Here is an 18,717-nt window from a genome sequence, read left to right as displayed (position 1 = left end):
CCCCAGGGCTTCAAACAACACAAGTCAAATAAAGACAATAATTTCATTCATCAACAGTAAATATATTGCATCTCATTCGTCAAAAACATAGTTTTTCTTGAAAACCAGCATGCACATCAATAAAAATTATATCGCATCCCATTAGTTAAAAACGTTGTTTTCTATAAAGGAAAATCAACATGCAACATCAATATCAAATGTATCACATTCCATTAGTTAAAAACACAGTTTCCTTGAAAGAAAATCAGCATGCAACAGGGACAGGCAGATATTTTTATCGCTAGGTTCCCTGACCCTAACTATGGTATCAAAACGGTAAATCTTATAATAAACTCCCTTCACCTATTGTGAGCTCCCCGCCAGGTTCCTCTCTGCGCCACTTAGAGACCTCTTTCTCGTTCACGCTTGTTGACCCAACGCTAGTTTCTATTAAGCCAAACGAAGGAAATTACTATGAATTTCAGAAATAAAGTTAGTGACAATATTTTGAGTCAAAACCCTTGTCAAAACGTAAATGGCTAAAGAGTGTTTCGGATTTTATAAAAGGAACATCATTTTGAAATTCTAATCACGCCAATGTGACCGGGGTTCAGTAAAGGTCACGAAAATAACACCCATTCCATGAAAAGATAATGTTTACAAAGTCTCTTTCTCTAGGTTTTTCAAAGGAAGCGCAAAACATACAATGGTGGTTCCAAAGTCAGAAAATGATGCAAGGATAAGCTTAAACTACCAAGGAACAAGCTTAGAATCACGATTACCTCAAAGAAAACCGTAAAGGTCAGATTGGGCTTCGTTCTCAACCGAAACCGCGAGGCAAGTTTGGAAGATTCCGCTCCAATTGAAGGGTTCCTCTCAGTGTGGGGTTTCAACGGAAAACTATGGTGGTTCGTGGTGGCTACTGGTGGTTGTGGGTGATGGAAAAGAAGTTTGGGACGCTAGAAATGGTTTTGGAAGAAGGAAGGAGAAGGAAATGGCGTTTTTCCAAGGCTACACGAAAAGCAAAGTCTAAAACACTCAAGTGCTTCTGCTCGCGAGAAAGGAAGCGTTCCTCACACGCCAGATGTCTTATCGAAGATTGCAATGGTCAGATCGTGGACATTTGTCCTATGAACCTCTAGACCAAATTTCAAGAAGATCTAACGGTTAACGGATGCAGGAGGGTGCTTTTACCGAGATGGTTTGGGGCAGCTTCATTAAGAGGCTTCCTCGAGAAGCTTCCTTGTGAGGCTTCTTTGAGAAGCTTTCTTGAGAGGCTTCTTTGAGAAGCTAACACTTTAACTACTAACACCCTTCTAATAACTAAACTCACCTCCTTGAAAATAAAACACAAATAAAATAACACAACAAATATAATCAAACATCAAATATAATTACTAATAATATTTCAGGGTGTTACATCAACCTCACCCTGACACTTGTGTGTGCCGCCGTTGCAACATCTGTCTCTATTGGAATGCCAAGATGAGTCATTGGAAGGATCTTCATCGCTTCTCTATCAAACTGTGAGAGGACATCATCAATGGGTTTGCTTGTCACAGGCAAATGTAGTAGACAAGACACATCATCTAAAGTGATGATCATCTTTGTGACAGACATGTAGAAGGAAGACAACTCTTAGTAGGGATGAAGGATCCAAACATGGCTGGCAAGATTCAACTCTGGCTACTCTTGAAGGATCCAAACATGACCAACATAGTAGGTCTTGTATGATCAAATAAAGGACAAATCAACTAGACGTCCTCCAAATGAAGGTCCAATGATCCTATTAGCAGCTAGCCCCAGCTATGGCTTTGGCTTTGCCATTGGCTATTGCTGTTGTCGTCGCCCGTCAAAAAGTCGGGTGCATGATGACACAATCACTCTACGATGCCTCTCTCAGCATCTTTCTCTTCCTACGAGGGGCCTTCATCGAGGAGGAAGGAGGGTTGCGCCTAGCAACGTATGATGTTTGCGTCGTGCGAGCCATCACAAGTCTAGATCGAAATTTAAAACATTACATTAGTATTACTATAAATATAACAACAAAAATAAAACATCAAAATGCATAAGAGAATCACGATTTCGTTGTGGTGTTGAAAACCCAAAAAAACATCAATGACAAAATCACAAAGAAGGTAAGGGCCAATAGCAACTCCCTATCTGGAACAACGTTGGATGTGAACAATTAAATTATGTTTGCTAATTTTTCCCCCGAAATGGAACATGAAGTTTAGTACAATATTGATTTGTGAATATAGCAAGAAAATTGGATGGAATTCAATTTGTGTTAATATTTTAAGTAGCATTGGTTAATGAAATACTTTATTTTAAAAAAAAAATTGTAGTTGAATATTATTTGTTTGTGATGATTTCTTGAGCTTTATGATTTATAAATAAAGTGTGGAAATAGTCATAAGGATTAATAATTGAAAAAATTCACTCTCTCCCTCTATAAATATGACTTATTTTTCAATTTTATTTATCATTTTTATAAGACATTTTTCATGTTGTCTTTTGCATTAATTATTTTTTGACCTAAATACCTTCATTATCTTACAATAAATGCTATCTACTAACAAGATAAATATATTATCTCTCTTATAAGGATTCGATAAGAAGACTAACACATATTAATTAATTATGTGAGGAAGTTATTAAGTTAAAAGATAGAGATTGAGTCTCAATAATCTTGAGGATAATTTTGATAAAATAATATAAATTGTTAATAAATTTAATAATACTAATTATATTAACCAACTTTCTTAAAGGTGTGAATGAGTTAAAAGAGTCATATGCTAAGGGACAAAGGGAGTAAGTTAGTAAAGAATGTTAATTTGATAAGCATGGCAAATGGCTATAATTAAATAGATTTGTTACTATTTTTTAGGTTCAAATTTGTTTTAAGCCTCTATAAATAGTAAGGTTGACAAAATGGATGGTTGGGCTAGCGAAATCCATCGTGTCGTGCTATGCTTGTGCAGATGGAGTTTGAGGGTATTGAGGTTGAGGACTGTGTAAGTGCAAGCGACAATGAGGATTGTGTTGGAGAGGATAGAAAGTTCATAATAGATTTGGGGTTACATTAGGGAGTTGCATGGGGCATCCAGCATTTTTGCTGGGGCACTCAGCAACTTTCCAAAATGCCAAAAATACCCTTATGGTATTTTCGGTTACAAATAACAGCTACATTTTTTCATTTCTGCAGCGTCATTTTTTTCCACCAATTTTCCATAACTTAGTGTAAGTTGCTTCCGTTAACAGCGGTTTGAAAGCGTATTTGGTCTCCAGTGGTGTACGTGAAATTTTTAGGTGTATACGGTGATTTTTGGTCGGTTTTCGTCATCAGAAAATGAGAGGAGTGCCAAAAAATGTTAACGTATGTACGGATTGGCAATCTGTATAAACCATACAAATTGCCAATTCGTATGGCCATACGGATTGCCAATTCGTATGGTCATACGGATTGCCAATCCATATGTACGTCAACTTTTTTTGATACCGGCCTTTTTTTTATACGGATTACAAATTTTTTTTAATAAAAAAACCAAAAATAACAAAAATTTTGCAATGATAAAACAAATCAATTCAAAATATATTTTAATGATTAATTTTAATTCAGTTTTTGCTTAAACTTAGTTATTAATTTTAATTTGCTAATTGGTTAAATTTAGCAATGATAAAATTTAATTTAGTCATTAATTAAAAATAATTTATTTAAAAAACATGACAAAAAAATTTCAAAAATAATGGCATAATATTAGACATTACAAAAAACTATTATATATAAGTTGCAACAAATTTAGAATCAACACATGATAAAATAATTATTATAGGACAACTATTATATAAATAAATTGTTCAAAAGTAATTAAAATGTTCATAATAATAAAATGTTCATCGTAATTAAAATGTTCGAAATCTTAAAATGTTCATAAACATGGCCAATAAAGCACACGATTAAGGGTGGGATCAATGAATTGAAAAATGATTTCCATGTCAGCTTTCAAGGACAAGGTTTCGCAGAAATGTTTTCATCCAACTCCAATTTTAAGTGTCTTCCTCCAATGATTGAACACAAGCTGACATGTTCTCCAAGTGCAAATGAGTCCAGCCTTTGTCTTTAAAAAAATAATACATGCTGCTTGGAACGTCTTGATATTAAGAATAATATTATGTCAACAATTTATATAATGAAATTTAAAACTTGAAAAATAAAGAAATGCTAACAACTAAATTAGAAAGTTGCTTACCAGATTGCTACAAGTAACTTTCTGCTCAGTGAGATAAACCTTGAAGGTGACAGAATTTGGCACTTGATGGTATAAAGAGTGTCATCTTAGGAATGATTTGGGCAGGCAACTGGTCTTAAATATGGTAAGAAAAAATACACTCTTACCATAATGAGTTAAGGATATAAGATGATCTCTGGTCAGCTGGTAAAAATCTCAAAGTACTGCCCACCCTGCTTCAATGACTGGTTGGTCCAAATCTTTGTTATAGACAACGTTATGACAATTTCCGTCTTTGTAGAAAAAATTGATTTTTCTGTTAGTGAAAAACCATGCGGATTGTTGATCCGTATGAGCCATACGAATTGCTGATCCGTATGAGCCATACGGATTGCTGATCTGTATGGTTCGTACGGATTGGTAATTCGTATGAACCATACGGATCAACAATCACCAATTCATATGAACCATACGGATCAGCAATCTGTGTGGCTCATACGGATTGTCAATCCGTATGGGTTTTTCAAAGAAATAACCATGGAGCAGAGAAGCATGGTAGGGAGGAAGAATAATACACACAACAATACATAAAACACAAAACAAGCACCACCAATGCAAACCAAAACACAAAAGAATACACAATATTTAACGGCAAGGAAGAACAAGCACCACAGGAGGAAAAAGATTCACTAACCTCGAAGACGGGAGAAGAAGAGGCCGTAACTGGGAGGAAGAAGAAGAGGCCGCAACCGAAAGTGTAGAGAAGTCACAGGAGAAGAATAGGCAATGCGGAAATGAAGCGAGGAAGAAGAATTCTCAGAAGAAGAAGTCGTTTCTCTCGGAGGAAGAAGAAGAAGCGGTTTCTGGAAATGAACAGTGACTCGTACGGACGAGTCACTGTGCCGATTTTATATGAAAGGGTGAAGGACATTTTCGCCCTTTCACCCACATTGCTGGGTGCCCCAAGCAAATGTCGTTACATTATAGAAAAAGAAAAGGAAAAGGTGTTGACTACATTAGTAATTTGGTGGACATGTTTTTTAATTTAATAATATAGTACTCTCCGTCACCAGGCCAGTCTATCTCGAGTCCATTTGGCTCGTGGGCTATACAGGTAAGGCCAAAAAGGCTCGATTATATTTGGACTACCTTTTCTAAAGTCCAATCTAGCCCTAATTGTGGGCCCACCAGGCCCACTAATCGAATAAGGTCCATTTTGCTAGCTATAGTAAATAGCCATGGCAATAAAAGCTAACTCGACTTTGTTGTCTCGACGTTGACCAGTGAAACCCGCTTTAATTGGGGATGAGCATGGGATTTTTGTTTTTCCTTTCCTAAGAAAGAGGGATTTGGCCAAGGTTCGAGTACGACACGTGTTGCCCGTACCCCTGTCCTTGTTGATGGGTTTATAATATGTTTATTCATTTTTATGTTTATATATATATATATATATATATATATATATATATATATATATATATATATATATATATATATATATATATATATATATATATATATATATATATATATATATATATATATATATATAATTATTAATTATAAAATTATGTAATTAATCTGATTTATTATTGTGTAGTTATTTTAAAAGATTGAAAAAAATATTCTTAATAGTTTAATAACGAATATTATAATTACTAATTAAAAAACAGTTTTGCTTTGCAAAATAAAGTAATAGTTACAAATTATACATCTAAGTAAAAATTAAAAAAAAAATAATTTTAACTGTTTATATTTTTGTTGTTTATTATTTGTAGGATTTTTTGTTATATGTTAGTTGAATTTCAATGTAATGAATAAGTTAATATATGATTTATCTAAAGTATATGAACAAATAAATTTACAAAGATGAATTCCACCTAGAGATGACAATGGGTAGGGTTTGAGTAGGGTCTTATAGTATTATCCTCATACCCATGTTTCAAAAAAAAAATACACATACCCGACTTCATACCTACACAGACAACCATTTTAATCTCCATCTTCGTACCGTTGGGTATCTACATACACATATATGCACCCATGACATGCACTTTGCTTATGTATAAAGTTAATAAATGAATAAAAATATATTAATTAAAAAAAATTAATACAAGTAAATTGAAATTCTACTCTTAAGTAATCCAAACATAACATTAAAAGCATCTACACGTAATACTGCCTCTTGTCTTATATATAAGAAATGATTACTAATTCATCAAGATCAATATAAGTGGTTAGATTTGTTAATTTTTCAAATTTTAATTTTATTCCAAGACTACCAATGACATTAAATGGTTTAAGAGATTATTTTATTTCAAAGATAATTTTTTTACCAATGAGTATACATTGTTTGGTTGATTTTTTTTATTTAAAAATATGGTTTTGTTGATAACTCAATAAGTGCACCAACTTTCATGGAAAAATAAGTACATATTATTAATAGACCTAATAGTTAATTAGGGTTAAAATGAAATTTAGCAATAAAGTAGCCATATGTTTTTTATAATTAGGACCAAGTAAATGTTGAATTTTATTTCTTATATATAGGACCAGGGGTAGTATTAAGAACAACCAAACATAACAATGATTCGTCCAAACTTAAGTCATAAATAAAGAACATTATAAATATAATCATCCAACATTACAAAGATAAGTCATTAAATAATTACAAATTTACACTACTAATATGAAGCACTAAACAACACAACATATCGATTTACAATTGAAAGTCAATCTTAAAAGAACTGGTCAACAAATTCATAAATTTATATATAAAAGTATATAATAGTTCAATATTCTTAAATAAAATGAGAAACAAATTTAATATAAGATATGTTGAATTAGGTTCACTACCATTTGTTATACTGTTTGTGATAGTAATAAAATTAAAAAATATAATTATTTTTCTTATAAAGATTATATATATAATATAAATTATTTACTTAAATAACATATTTTAATTAAATTAATATATAATATATATGTGTGAGGTGGGGCGGATGCGTACTATAATACTCATACCCGCACCCATTCCCGCAAAAAAATTGAGTAAATACCTGTTCCTATCCCCAATCCTAATAAGTGGATAATTCACTCCTTGCTTGCGGATACTTTTGTGAGTACCCGTAGGGTCTGGGCCTATTTTGTCATCCTTAGTTCCAACAAGGTTTCTTCAAAGCTGATAAAACCCAATGAGGATTGATAATTGCCATATATTCCTACATTTTGCTATCATTTTAGGGCAATTATGTGACAACTCCTATGCTTTTGAACATTGTTAATGTTCTTTTGATTTAAGTTTGAATAAAAAGCTTGGTGTAACTAAGATTTTCTAGTTTATAGCTTTTATGCTTGATCTTTGGTTTGTTTTATTTTCAGATTTTGCAAAAAAAAATTCTTTTCACAATAAAATCAAATTCAAATCCTAATTCAATTAAACACAAAGAGATAAAGATATAGGACGCAAGGAGTTTTTATATTGGTTCACTTCTACTAGTGAGATTACGCCCAATTCTTGGTAACCTATCAAGTTTCACTAACTTAAAAAAAGTTGTAGTATTGTTCACTATCACTTTTGGCTTTTACAAACCCAATCTTATGACAAAGCTCGAAAATCCTAATATTCTTTGTTCTATCAAGCCATTATTGGCTCTAAAAAATTATATTTGTTGTTGGTTGCTTGCGCACTGACTAGTTCTTAATGTCTTATAGACAAAATATATAACTTAAGCACTTAGTTGTTTCTCTCAGGATTCACAAGGTGTTTTGATAGTTTTTACAATTTTACAAAATATACAGAGAAGAGCTTGAGAAGAGGTAACTCAAGATTTGAAAATTTGCATGTAGGTTTGTAACTACAACTTTTCAAAGCTTCTTATATTTATAGGTCTTCTTCAACAAAAGTTTGTTGTTTCTATACAACTAGATTTCTTCACTAGAAGCTTGTGTATGAAGAAGTGTTCGTTGGAGCATTAAAAACTTGCATTAAATGCATGTCCTCTCCATGTTGAGAAATCACTCTCTTTAGTTTTATTGAAGCATACTTTAGTAGAAAATCATGTGTGGTTGGTTAGAGGAGATCTATCAAAGCAAGCACAATTAGGTATAGCAGAGCGCGTCTTTTGAGAATGGTTAAACTAATGAGCGTTGGAGGATCTCATGCTTCTTAGGACTTCAACAATCCCTAGGAAGAATGTTTTTAAGACATTGCTGCAAAATGAATCTCAGACATAGAGTATTAAATAAAGTCTTAAATGAAATCTTAAATGCTTTATCAAATTATAACATTTGTCTGCCTCCGTCTAAAACTTCAGACGTGGGTACAATGTTTTTTGTCTGATTGCACACAAGACATAACTTTTAACTTTTCTATTTATTTGCATCTAATCAAAATTATTGAGGTATTAGGTTCAACAAATTTGCTCTTGGCCCCTACCAGCCAAGAGCAATTACCAAACTATCCTTCCCCTCCCAACCCTTCCCCACCTCCCCTATCTTCATTCTTCTCTCCCTCTTTCCCTTTCTTTATTCATTCTCCCTCTTTTCTCTTTCCCTTTGTTCCTTCTCTTCATTATTTGCACTCACATGTTGCCAGATATTTTTTTTGTTTTCATTGTCAAAATGGAATCATGATTCTGTTGTACAATTTTGCATAACGAAATCACAATTTTGTTGTGTTGCACAGTTATTGCACAATAGAATTGTGATTTGTTGTGTAATATGTTATACAACACAATGGAACAGAATCACACTTTCATTTTACATTTTTTAAAGGAAAATTACTAAACACATGTGTGATTTTGTTGTGTAATGTACAACGGAATCACACTTTCGTTGTAGTGTCATCTTTTAACCCCCTCCCCTTGCACAAAAAAATCATGGTTTCATTGTGCATTTTTTTCTCACACCAATATGCACTATGAAATTATGATTTTGTTATGCATAATTTTTGCGTTATGCTGTGAAATCATGATTCTGTAATGCTTTTCATAGATAAGTAATTTTGAAATTTTGAGAGATTGTAGAAATCAATAATAAAATCCATAGAGACCAATAGCAAATGTCTTCGCCTCATGACTTAATAGTCTAATGACTTAACAAGCAACATAAGTTGGGCCCTATAGCATAAGTTTGGCCCATGTAGTAGAACTTTGGGTCCTATAGCATAGGTTTGTTAATACTAAATATCGTATTTTCTTTATTTAAATAAATTTATCCATTACTTTATTTATTAAATATATTTAATAAATAAAGTTATTAGGATTTGTTTATAAATTTACAAATTAGTTATTGATTTTAATTTTTTGTATTTAAATTTTTTATGCATTATTGAAATTTAGGGATATATCTATTTTTTTCCATTTAAAAGATTATCTTTCATTACACATTTAACTTATTGATTTGCTCATTTTTTTTATAATCTGTTTTGTTAGTTCATATAATTGTAATAATAATAATAATATGTTATAAAAATAATAGCAGTTAAAATAATAATAAATTAATTTAGTTTTGCAATTATTGAATACAAATTAAAAGGCAAGTGTAGTAACGATAGTAACAATGGATTAAATATACCTTCAAAAAATATTTATTAAATATTGATTTTTTTTTCAAAATATTTTGTGTCGTTAATAATACATGTCTTTTGTGTATGGGTCATCGGCTACGATTCTATTTATTTTGTAAATTGATTCTTATGGATTAACTACTTTTTTTAATTGTGTGTCATAACTTTTGAAGCAGGTACCAATTTGGTTGACATCCATGTTAATAGGATCATTGAACGAATCATATGAATATAATTTAAGAATTTCATTTTGCTTTATAGTTGTTTTTAAAATAAGAAAGTGCATTTAAATGTGGAAATGGAAGTTGAAAAATTAGGAAAGGCTAAACCAACAACCGGAGAAAAACCTTAAACTCGAGCCGTGCACTCCAAAGTCCAAACTAGGGTAGCAAATGAGTAAATGAGCACTCCAAAGTCGAGTACTACAAATTTAATTTTTACTTGTGAAGAAAATGAATGACTCAAGCTTAGTTTATTTATTTAAATGAGTTTAATTAAAAGTTTAAACTTGATTTCCTTTTTAAAAAAAATAAAACTTCAGCTTGACTTATATTATCTTTTAAGGATTTAATTGATATACATTGACTTGTAAATATTTTTTACATTATCAATGTTAATGTTATTCATGAGCTTTTAGTGCATTAAAAATAATTAAGAAAATAGCAATGTGTCTCTAATTTACGGTTCTTTTGTGGAAATTGTAAATAATTTCGTTCTTGTATGAATTTATAAAGTAGAAATTTCATTTTTGTGAACTAATGTTGAATTTAACTCAGTTTGTAGGCTAAAGAAGAGAAGGTGTGAAATGCTGCTGATGAACTCGTTTAGCAAGGCAGATTAGCTGAGCGAGCCTCATTCGCTTAGCGAGGCAACCAGCTCACTTAGCGGATGTAAAACCCTAGAAGATGATAAGTCAGAGAGTAGCGCGCTTAGCATGCAGCCAGCCCGCCCAGCGAGGACGTTGTTTCTACTCGCGCTTAGCGCACACAAGCTCACTTAGCGAATTTTCACTTACTCTCGCTCAGCGAGACATGCTCGCTGAGCGCGCCTTCATATGCTGGAAAGTCCAAAAGCCTTTAAAACACTGAGTTGGTGGAAAATGAAGAGACACCAAGCAAGACCAAGCAGATACTACGTGAAAATAGAGATCAGAAGGCAGAGAGGCTGGAGAGAAGACATTCTTCTTCATCCTTTACCATTTTCTTTCACAAAAACATTCATTTTACTTTTTGTATTAAGCTCTCCTTGTTAATGGAGGGCTAGGAACTTCATTGTTGGGGAGTTATTCTACTGAGCACTCTTAATGTAAACTTCTAACTATCTATTTAATGTTATTTTCTGGTGTTCTTTGCTTCTATCTGCATTTATTTTACACGTTTGTGGCTTGATCATCCATTTGTATGTTTAGTTAGGTTTTTGAGTGTTGGAAAATGCTTGAAAACCTTAAAACTTGATAGAGCAGCTAGAGGTATGTGTATCTAGGAATAGAATGCAGAAATCTAGTATATTTTGTACTGTGCGTGTATTGAAACCCTTTTAGAACGAGTTTGTTGAGGAATCAAGAACAAAAACTAAGAGAGTTAGGCTCATTCTTGTGAGGAATCATGGTCTGGGTAAATAGGTGGTGCAAGAGCGCTAGAATAACGTTAAATAGAGAAAAATCTTTTAATGCGGCAAGAGAAAGTTCAGTAGAAGACTCCCCGACGTTTTTATCTTGATATTTATCGCATTTTTACAGCTTTGAGTTTATTTCGTCATTGTTTAAGTAGCATAGTATATTACAAAAAATTACACCATTAATGAACCTTTCATTTCATTTCCAAAGTTAAAAATGTTTACATACTGAATATACATCATCTAAGTGAAACAAATTCCCTGTGGATACAATACTCGGTCTTACCGTTTAAATACTACTTGTGCGAATTGGTGCACTTGCCGATTGGTTAACAATCAACCAATTACAAAATGTCACATCTTTAAAAAAAATGAATCTTATCCCAACTACCTTAAAAGTCACAAATTAATGTATTGTTATTAGTTAACAATTTAAAATGTTTACACTAACCATATATAGCAATTAAAATCATTTTTAATTTGTGAAAAATTATATTACATTATTTTTAATGTTATTAATTTAGTATTTAATAAAACATTTTAATACTAAATACTAGTTTATAAATAAAAAAATGTGATAAATATGTGATATGATATTGTGGAGTATATTTAATTTTAATTAATTAATATTATATATATATATATATATATATATATATATATATATATATATATATATATATATAACCAAGTTGTTCACAAGTTATTAATGTCGAGTTTGTAAAAGTTAGGTTTAACTCACTGAAATAATTGAGTTCAATATCAAGTTTTAGTTTGTTTAATTAAGTAAACAAACAAACTTGATCGAACATTTAACGAGTGAATCTCGAATAGTTCACGAATAACTTGAATCATTTAAGAATTGTTTGATTGAAAAGAAGAAAAAATAATAAAAGAGAAAAAAAATTTAAATTAAAATAAAAAGATAAAAGTGCAACATCCAAACAAAAATTTAAAAATTTCTTCTTTTTCCTCCCTATTTAATCTCAACCAAACAATCTCTTACAACATCTTTAATGATGAATCTTAGGGATAGATCTTAAGCTGAAAATTTGATTTTCCCCATATCCAGCAATAAAGCATTCCTCAAGATTTCCATGTTGGAGATCCAATTCTTGGGAAAGAACTTTGTAGATTCACATAGTTTTTTAAAAAAAAATTATTGTTCATTTGGTAACAGTAAAATGCAGGGAGGAAAATGAAAAAAAAAAGTTGGAATGCACAAAGAAATGAGATGAAAAAGAACAACAAAAAACCAAAAAAAAATCCATGAAACAAATCTTTTTAAAAAATAATACATACCAGAGAAGAAAAGGAAGGGAGGAAGAAGAAAGGGCGCGCGGAGGAGGGGAAGGGGGGAAGTCGGGGGGTTACGCGAAGGAAGGGAAGGTGGGAAGCTGGGGGGTCGCACGAAGGAAGGGAATGGGAGAAGAAGAAACACACAAAGGAGGGGAAAGGGGAAGAAGAAGAGAAGAATAAGAAGTGGGGAAGAAGGGGCACTAAGGAGAGAGAGGAAAAAAGAAGAGTGAGGAAGATGAGGGGGTGGGTCACGAGAGAAGAAGAAAAGTGGGAAAAATGAAGGGGTGGGTGGGTGAGATAATCTAAAGAGAGAGAAAGAGAGAGGAAGAGACTCTCAATGAGGGTAGTAAAAAAGAACGTTACTTGTCAAAATCGTAAGTGTGTACAGTGAACGTTGGCTACAAAATTTTACCGTTAAACAATAAAATTTGTAGACTTGTTCAGCTGTTACACACACAATGTTAGGTAATAACATTCTATAAATTGCTTTAGTACACACATAATTTCTACATACAATTTTTATACTCATTCTTCATTTGTCAATCTCAATTTTCCAATCTCAATCTTAGTTAAATTTTATTTTTGCTAAATGGATTCAAATCAATATGATTGGCAAGCTTATAGTTTGCAAAATTACCATATGCCTCCTTCGACCCAAAATTCACAAAATCGTCCTCCTTTTTTTTCCCACTCCTTTTTTACCACCACCACCAAATTATTTTATGTCAAACACTCAAACCCCTTCCTCTGTAAATTCTCAAAGTTCTCAAACATTTCATTCAACCCCACCAAACAATCTTACCATGTTTTCAATTGATGAAGTTGGTTCACAATTTCCATAATTTTCTACCCAAATTGGGCTAGAAGATATCGCCATTGACGAAATAAGAGGATCTTCTACAAAAAGGAAGTCTCGACTCATATTTGCAATTGAAGAAGATACACATCTCATTAGTTCATGGCTCAACATCTTAACCGATCTGATTGTTGGTGTTGGTCAACCAAAAGAAGCATTTTGGTTAAGAGTCACAAAAAATTATAACAAAATTCAAGGTGAACTACAGGAAAGAGCAGTGAATCAACTGAAATCATGATGGCAAAAAATTAATTAGGGCATGCAAAAGTTCAAGGGTCATTACAAACAAGTGGTATCATTGAAGAAAAGTGGTTGCACAGATAACAATGTCATGCTTCATGCATATGCCATTTGGAAGGAAGGTGAAGGTAGTGATTTTGGTTTGGAACATGCTTGGCGACTTCTGAAAGATCAACCGAAATGGTTAGATCAGCTTACTGAAAATTGCTTTAAAAGGACAAAGATTTCCGCATTTGGGGCATATTCATCGTCATTTAATCCAGAAACACTGGTAGAAGATTCTAAAGCTGACACACTACCTCAAATTTTACATCCAATGGGACAAAAAGCAGCCAAAAGGAAGAGAAAGGGGAAAAGAATAAGAACATCTACCAATCATGTGGACTTGACTGGTGTGGAGGAAGCAATGAGGGAAAGAAATGTTCTCAATGCCAGACTAGCAGTCCTAAGGGAGAAAGAATTGGAAAATGAGTACTATGACATTCTAATGAAGGACACTTCTACAATGTCTAAAAGGCAACTCAAAGACCATAAAGCTTTTTGTAAAATAATTAGGCATAAATTAGGTATGTAGTATTAATTTTTTGTAACCATTTTTTAATTTGTATTTTTAGGAATCATGTTTGATTTGTCTTTTTTTAATTTGTAACCCTCTTTTAATTTATTGATTTTTTTGTGTGAAACTTGATTGTTATAAAACTATTCGTTGCATAAGTAGTCATTAAAAAAATAGGCATTGTATAATTTGCTATTTAATTGTTCAATTCTCATTCATTCTTGTACGTCTTCTTCAAACAATCTTATTCTTCTTTCACTTGTTTATGCAATCAATCATTCATAGAATGGATCCAAATAATGACTTCGACAGAGTTTGGAAACAATTTTTTTATGAAACACTTGACGATGATAGTTATGAACAAATCATGAGCTACTTATGTGCGATGCAACAACAAGGAGGAAACAACAGTCAAGGCAGAAGACCTAGAAGAGTTATTCATCGTAATCGTGAAGATGGACATCTACGATTGATGACTGACTACTTCTTAGAAAATTTGGTATACACAGAGACTCAATTCCAATGAAGGTTTCGAATGTGACGACAATTGTTCATTCGAATTGTCAACGCTCTTAGTAATCACAATGAGTATTTCTAAATGAAACCTAATGTTGTGGGTAGAATGGGTCTCTTGCCATTGCAAAAGTGCACTGTAGCTATTTGTATACTGACATATGGATCACCTACCAATTGTGTGGATGAGTACATTAGAATTTACGAATGCACTGCAACAATGCTTTCAAAAATTTGTAAGGGGGTGTCAATGAGATATTTGGACAAGAGTACTTGAGAAGGCTCAACAACAATGACATCAATTGCCTACTACAAATTGGAGATGCAAGAGGTTTTCTAGGTATGTTAGGTTCTATTGATTAAATGCATTGAGACTAGAAAAATTGTCTAGTTGCATGGCAAGGCCAATATCATAGAGGTGATCATCACAAACCCCCAATAATACTTGAAGTCGTTGCTTAACAAGACTTGTGGATTTGACATGCATATTTTGGAGTTACAGGTTCAAACAATGACATCAATGTATTAAATCAATCGCCTGTGTTTGATGATGTTTTGTAAGGTCAAGCTCCTTCAATACAATTTACAATTAATAAAACTTCATATAATATGGGGTACTATCTTGCATATAGTATTTATCCTGATTGGACCACATTTGTGAAGACCATACTAATGCCACAAGGTCTAAGAAGAAAATTATTTTCAAAATGTCAAGATGCAACAAGAAAGGATGTGGAAAAAACATTTGTTGTGCTCAAATCTTGATTCACAATTATATGTAGTCCACCTCATGTCTGGAAGATGGATACAATGAAGGATATAATATTAATATGCATTATATTGCATAATATGATTGTCAAAGACAAATGAGATGCATTGAGTAGTAATGTTGATGTTGATTATGATCACATAGACAATGACATTTCAAATGTTGAAATATCTCGTAGTGCTCCTCCTTATGAATATTACAATCACAACAATAATAAAATTTAATTTTTCTTTGACATTAATATGTTGCATTTTTTTATTATCAAATTTATGTATTTTTTTATTTGTTTAACATTTAGTCACAAATAAAAATTAAATTTATGTTCATTTTTCTATTTCTTAATATTTATAAATTTTTTCATTACATGTTTATTAATTAAATTTAATTAGTTAATTAATTATATTTAATTTAATAAATATTTGAATAAAATATTTTAAAAGTAAGATTCATATAAAACTTACTAAAAATTATATGAGATTTCAAAATGAAATATATAAAAAAAAAATCAAAAAGATCCTGAGAAACCTTCCATCTTACGAGATGTTATTATACTTCTAATTCAAACCAGTATCGGCTCTGTCCCAACAGCTGTCTCTTCACTGTCTTTGCTTAGTCAGAGTCATAGGTCCACTGGGAAGTGAACACTTCAAACTTTTCATAAAATCACCATTAAATTGTTTTCATAAAATTCCATTTGTAATACTTTCTAAACCGGTAGCCTGAAAAAAAAAAAAAAAAAAAAAACCGCACGATTCAAAGCAACACACATCCTAACGGTTATTATAGCTTTCCCACTTTGGGAGACCTGTCAAGCTCACCATGCAATAAGATATCCCATATGCGGAGGATTCTACAAACGGTTCTTGTGTATGAACGTAACTTGTAAATGCTTATTTTGGTTACTACATTTGGTACTGTTATACATGTTTTTTGAATATAAAATGTTGTTGAGATTAATTTGAAATATATGTTTCAATCTTTGACACATAAAAAAAATATATATGTTTCAATCTCATTCAACAAATATAGTATTTTTTTTATTTCTCACCCTCCGTTTGTGTTTAAACAAGCACAATACCTATTAGAAAGAATCTAGTTCTCTTTAACTAGTTTCTTAACTAGTTTATTGTGGATGTGAACATTCAAGGTGGAGCTCAGAACAATATTATACATCAATACTTTTATATTTTCTTATAATAACTTTTTGCTGATCTTGACTAAAAGGTTGTTTTTTTTTTTAATTTGTTTTTAAGACATTAAACATATCTATTTCTAATTAACAGTTAAAAAATTACATCTCTTATTTCTAAGAATAAGTTCAATTTGATCCCTTCTATCATATGGTGATTAGAGATTTAACATTGTACCTACGCGGCAAATGATCATTAACAACATGTCAATAATCACTTAGGATTCTCTCGCTTATGATTTAAATAGAACTAGCAGAAGTAACTAAGGGGTGAATTATATTAGGATTTGAAAAGATTTTAAAAGATTTTTTTTTATAAAAAAGTCTTGTAGTATTTATTTAGGATTTTTAAATATTATAAATAAGTATTTTGATATTCAATTAACATTTTTAAGATCCTTTAAGGAAGAAAACAAAATTTGATGGGATTCAATTAAGATTTTTTTTATAACTTATAAAAAGTTTTTTTGGTATTCAAAAATATACAAATATTGATAGATTATTTTTAAAGAAATATTTCAATGGATTTCATTAGATTTTTTAGTATAAAATATCTATTAAACAATCTCACTCAAACTCTTTGAGATTTTGCTAGATTTTTTTTTCTTTTTTTATTAGTTACTAGATTTTCTTTTTTCTCATCACACATATTTTTATATCTTCTTCTCTTTACTATTTTTCAATATGCCTATGTCATATATATTTTCTAAATATTGATGGATTATTTTTAAGAAAGATTTCGATGGATTTCATTAGATTTTTTAGTATAAAACATCTACCAAACAATCTCACTTAAACTCTTGAGATTTTGTTAAACTTTTTTTTTTTTTTTTTTATTAGTTATTAGACTTTCTTTCTTCTCATCACACATATCCTCTTCTCTTTAATATTCTTCAAGATGCATGTGTCGTATATAATTCTCTATTCTTTTAAAATAAAAATATCAAATATACTTCTCTCCTCTACACTATTTCCTTTATTTTTTAAATTAAATGAATGTTTGTCTTATGTGCTAAGACTAATCATGCTTTTTGTACATTGACTATGTCCATCACCTGCTCAACACAATGTTTTTGTGATTGTCATCCTTAATTTCATCATTTACATAACTCAGTCAATTTTCCATCCTCACTACTCCCTTCTAGTATATTCTTATTATTACATCTCATCTAAACATGTCATTAGATTTATCATGAAATAATTATAGTAATTAAAAAAATTAAAAATTAATGTATAATTTTAAATCTATTAGAATTCAAAAGTGAGAATGAGAAGATTCTATTGCAAAAAAGATTAATATAGGACATAAAATTAAAATCAATATAGCTATTAAAAGATTAAAAAAATTATATTGGTTTTACTTTTTTTTTATCCAAACCTCATTATTTCTTATTATTTTGTTTACTAATTCTTGTAATTTGATTGTGTTTTAAAAAATTCACAGAATCCTTTCGAATCTTATAAATTTATAAATTCCTTTTAAATCCCTTAAATTCTTATGATATAAATCTATTAAAATCCAAACTATCATAAAAAGTCTTGTAAATAAATCTGATAAGTCATAATATTTCTACATAATCTTTAAAATTCACGAGACTTTTTTATGCTAAAATAATATGTTAAAAATCCTAATCCAATACACCCCCTAAATTTAATATATTTTTTTAAAAAATAAGTAACTTAGTTTAATATTTTAATAATGAAGAAATCAAGTTGAACTTAATAAATAATTAAGAGATAAAAAAGTAATTTAACCTCTTTTCTATAATAGTCTCAAATAATATTTTTGCATACATACAACTTATACATATGTATGTATAGCTTCACAAGTGTTTGCTAAGCACTTGCTGACAAATTGATAGGAGTGGGGTAATTTTTTAAAAAAAATTACATGAATGGAT

General features: G+C 31.0%; 1 protein-coding gene across 1 annotated transcript; it reads left to right on the top strand.

Moving 5' to 3' along the window:
* Positions 1 to 13,808: 13,808 nt before the first annotated feature.
* On the top strand, positions 13,809 to 14,363 carry LOC102663132 (glutathione S-transferase T2). Its single transcript, XM_006573923.1, has one exon. The coding sequence runs from the start codon at positions 13,809 to 13,811 to the stop codon at positions 14,361 to 14,363; it is 555 nt and encodes a 184-aa protein (XP_006573986.1).
* The last annotated feature ends 4,354 nt before the right edge of the window (positions 14,364 to 18,717 follow it).

The sequence above is a fragment of the Glycine max genome, chromosome 1 (genome assembly GCF_000004515.6).
Source record: "Glycine max cultivar Williams 82 chromosome 1, Glycine_max_v4.0, whole genome shotgun sequence".
Classification (NCBI taxonomy): domain Eukaryota; kingdom Viridiplantae; phylum Streptophyta; class Magnoliopsida; order Fabales; family Fabaceae; genus Glycine; species Glycine max.
Note: the sequence above shows the minus strand (reverse complement) of the source record. Positions and strands in the feature narration are given on the sequence as shown.

Bases quoted from the DNA above. Each gene is read 5' to 3' on its own strand.
- LOC102663132 (XM_006573923.1), top strand. From the start codon at position 13,809: ATGCAAAAGTTCAAGGGTCATTACAAACAAGTGGTATCATTGAAGAAA.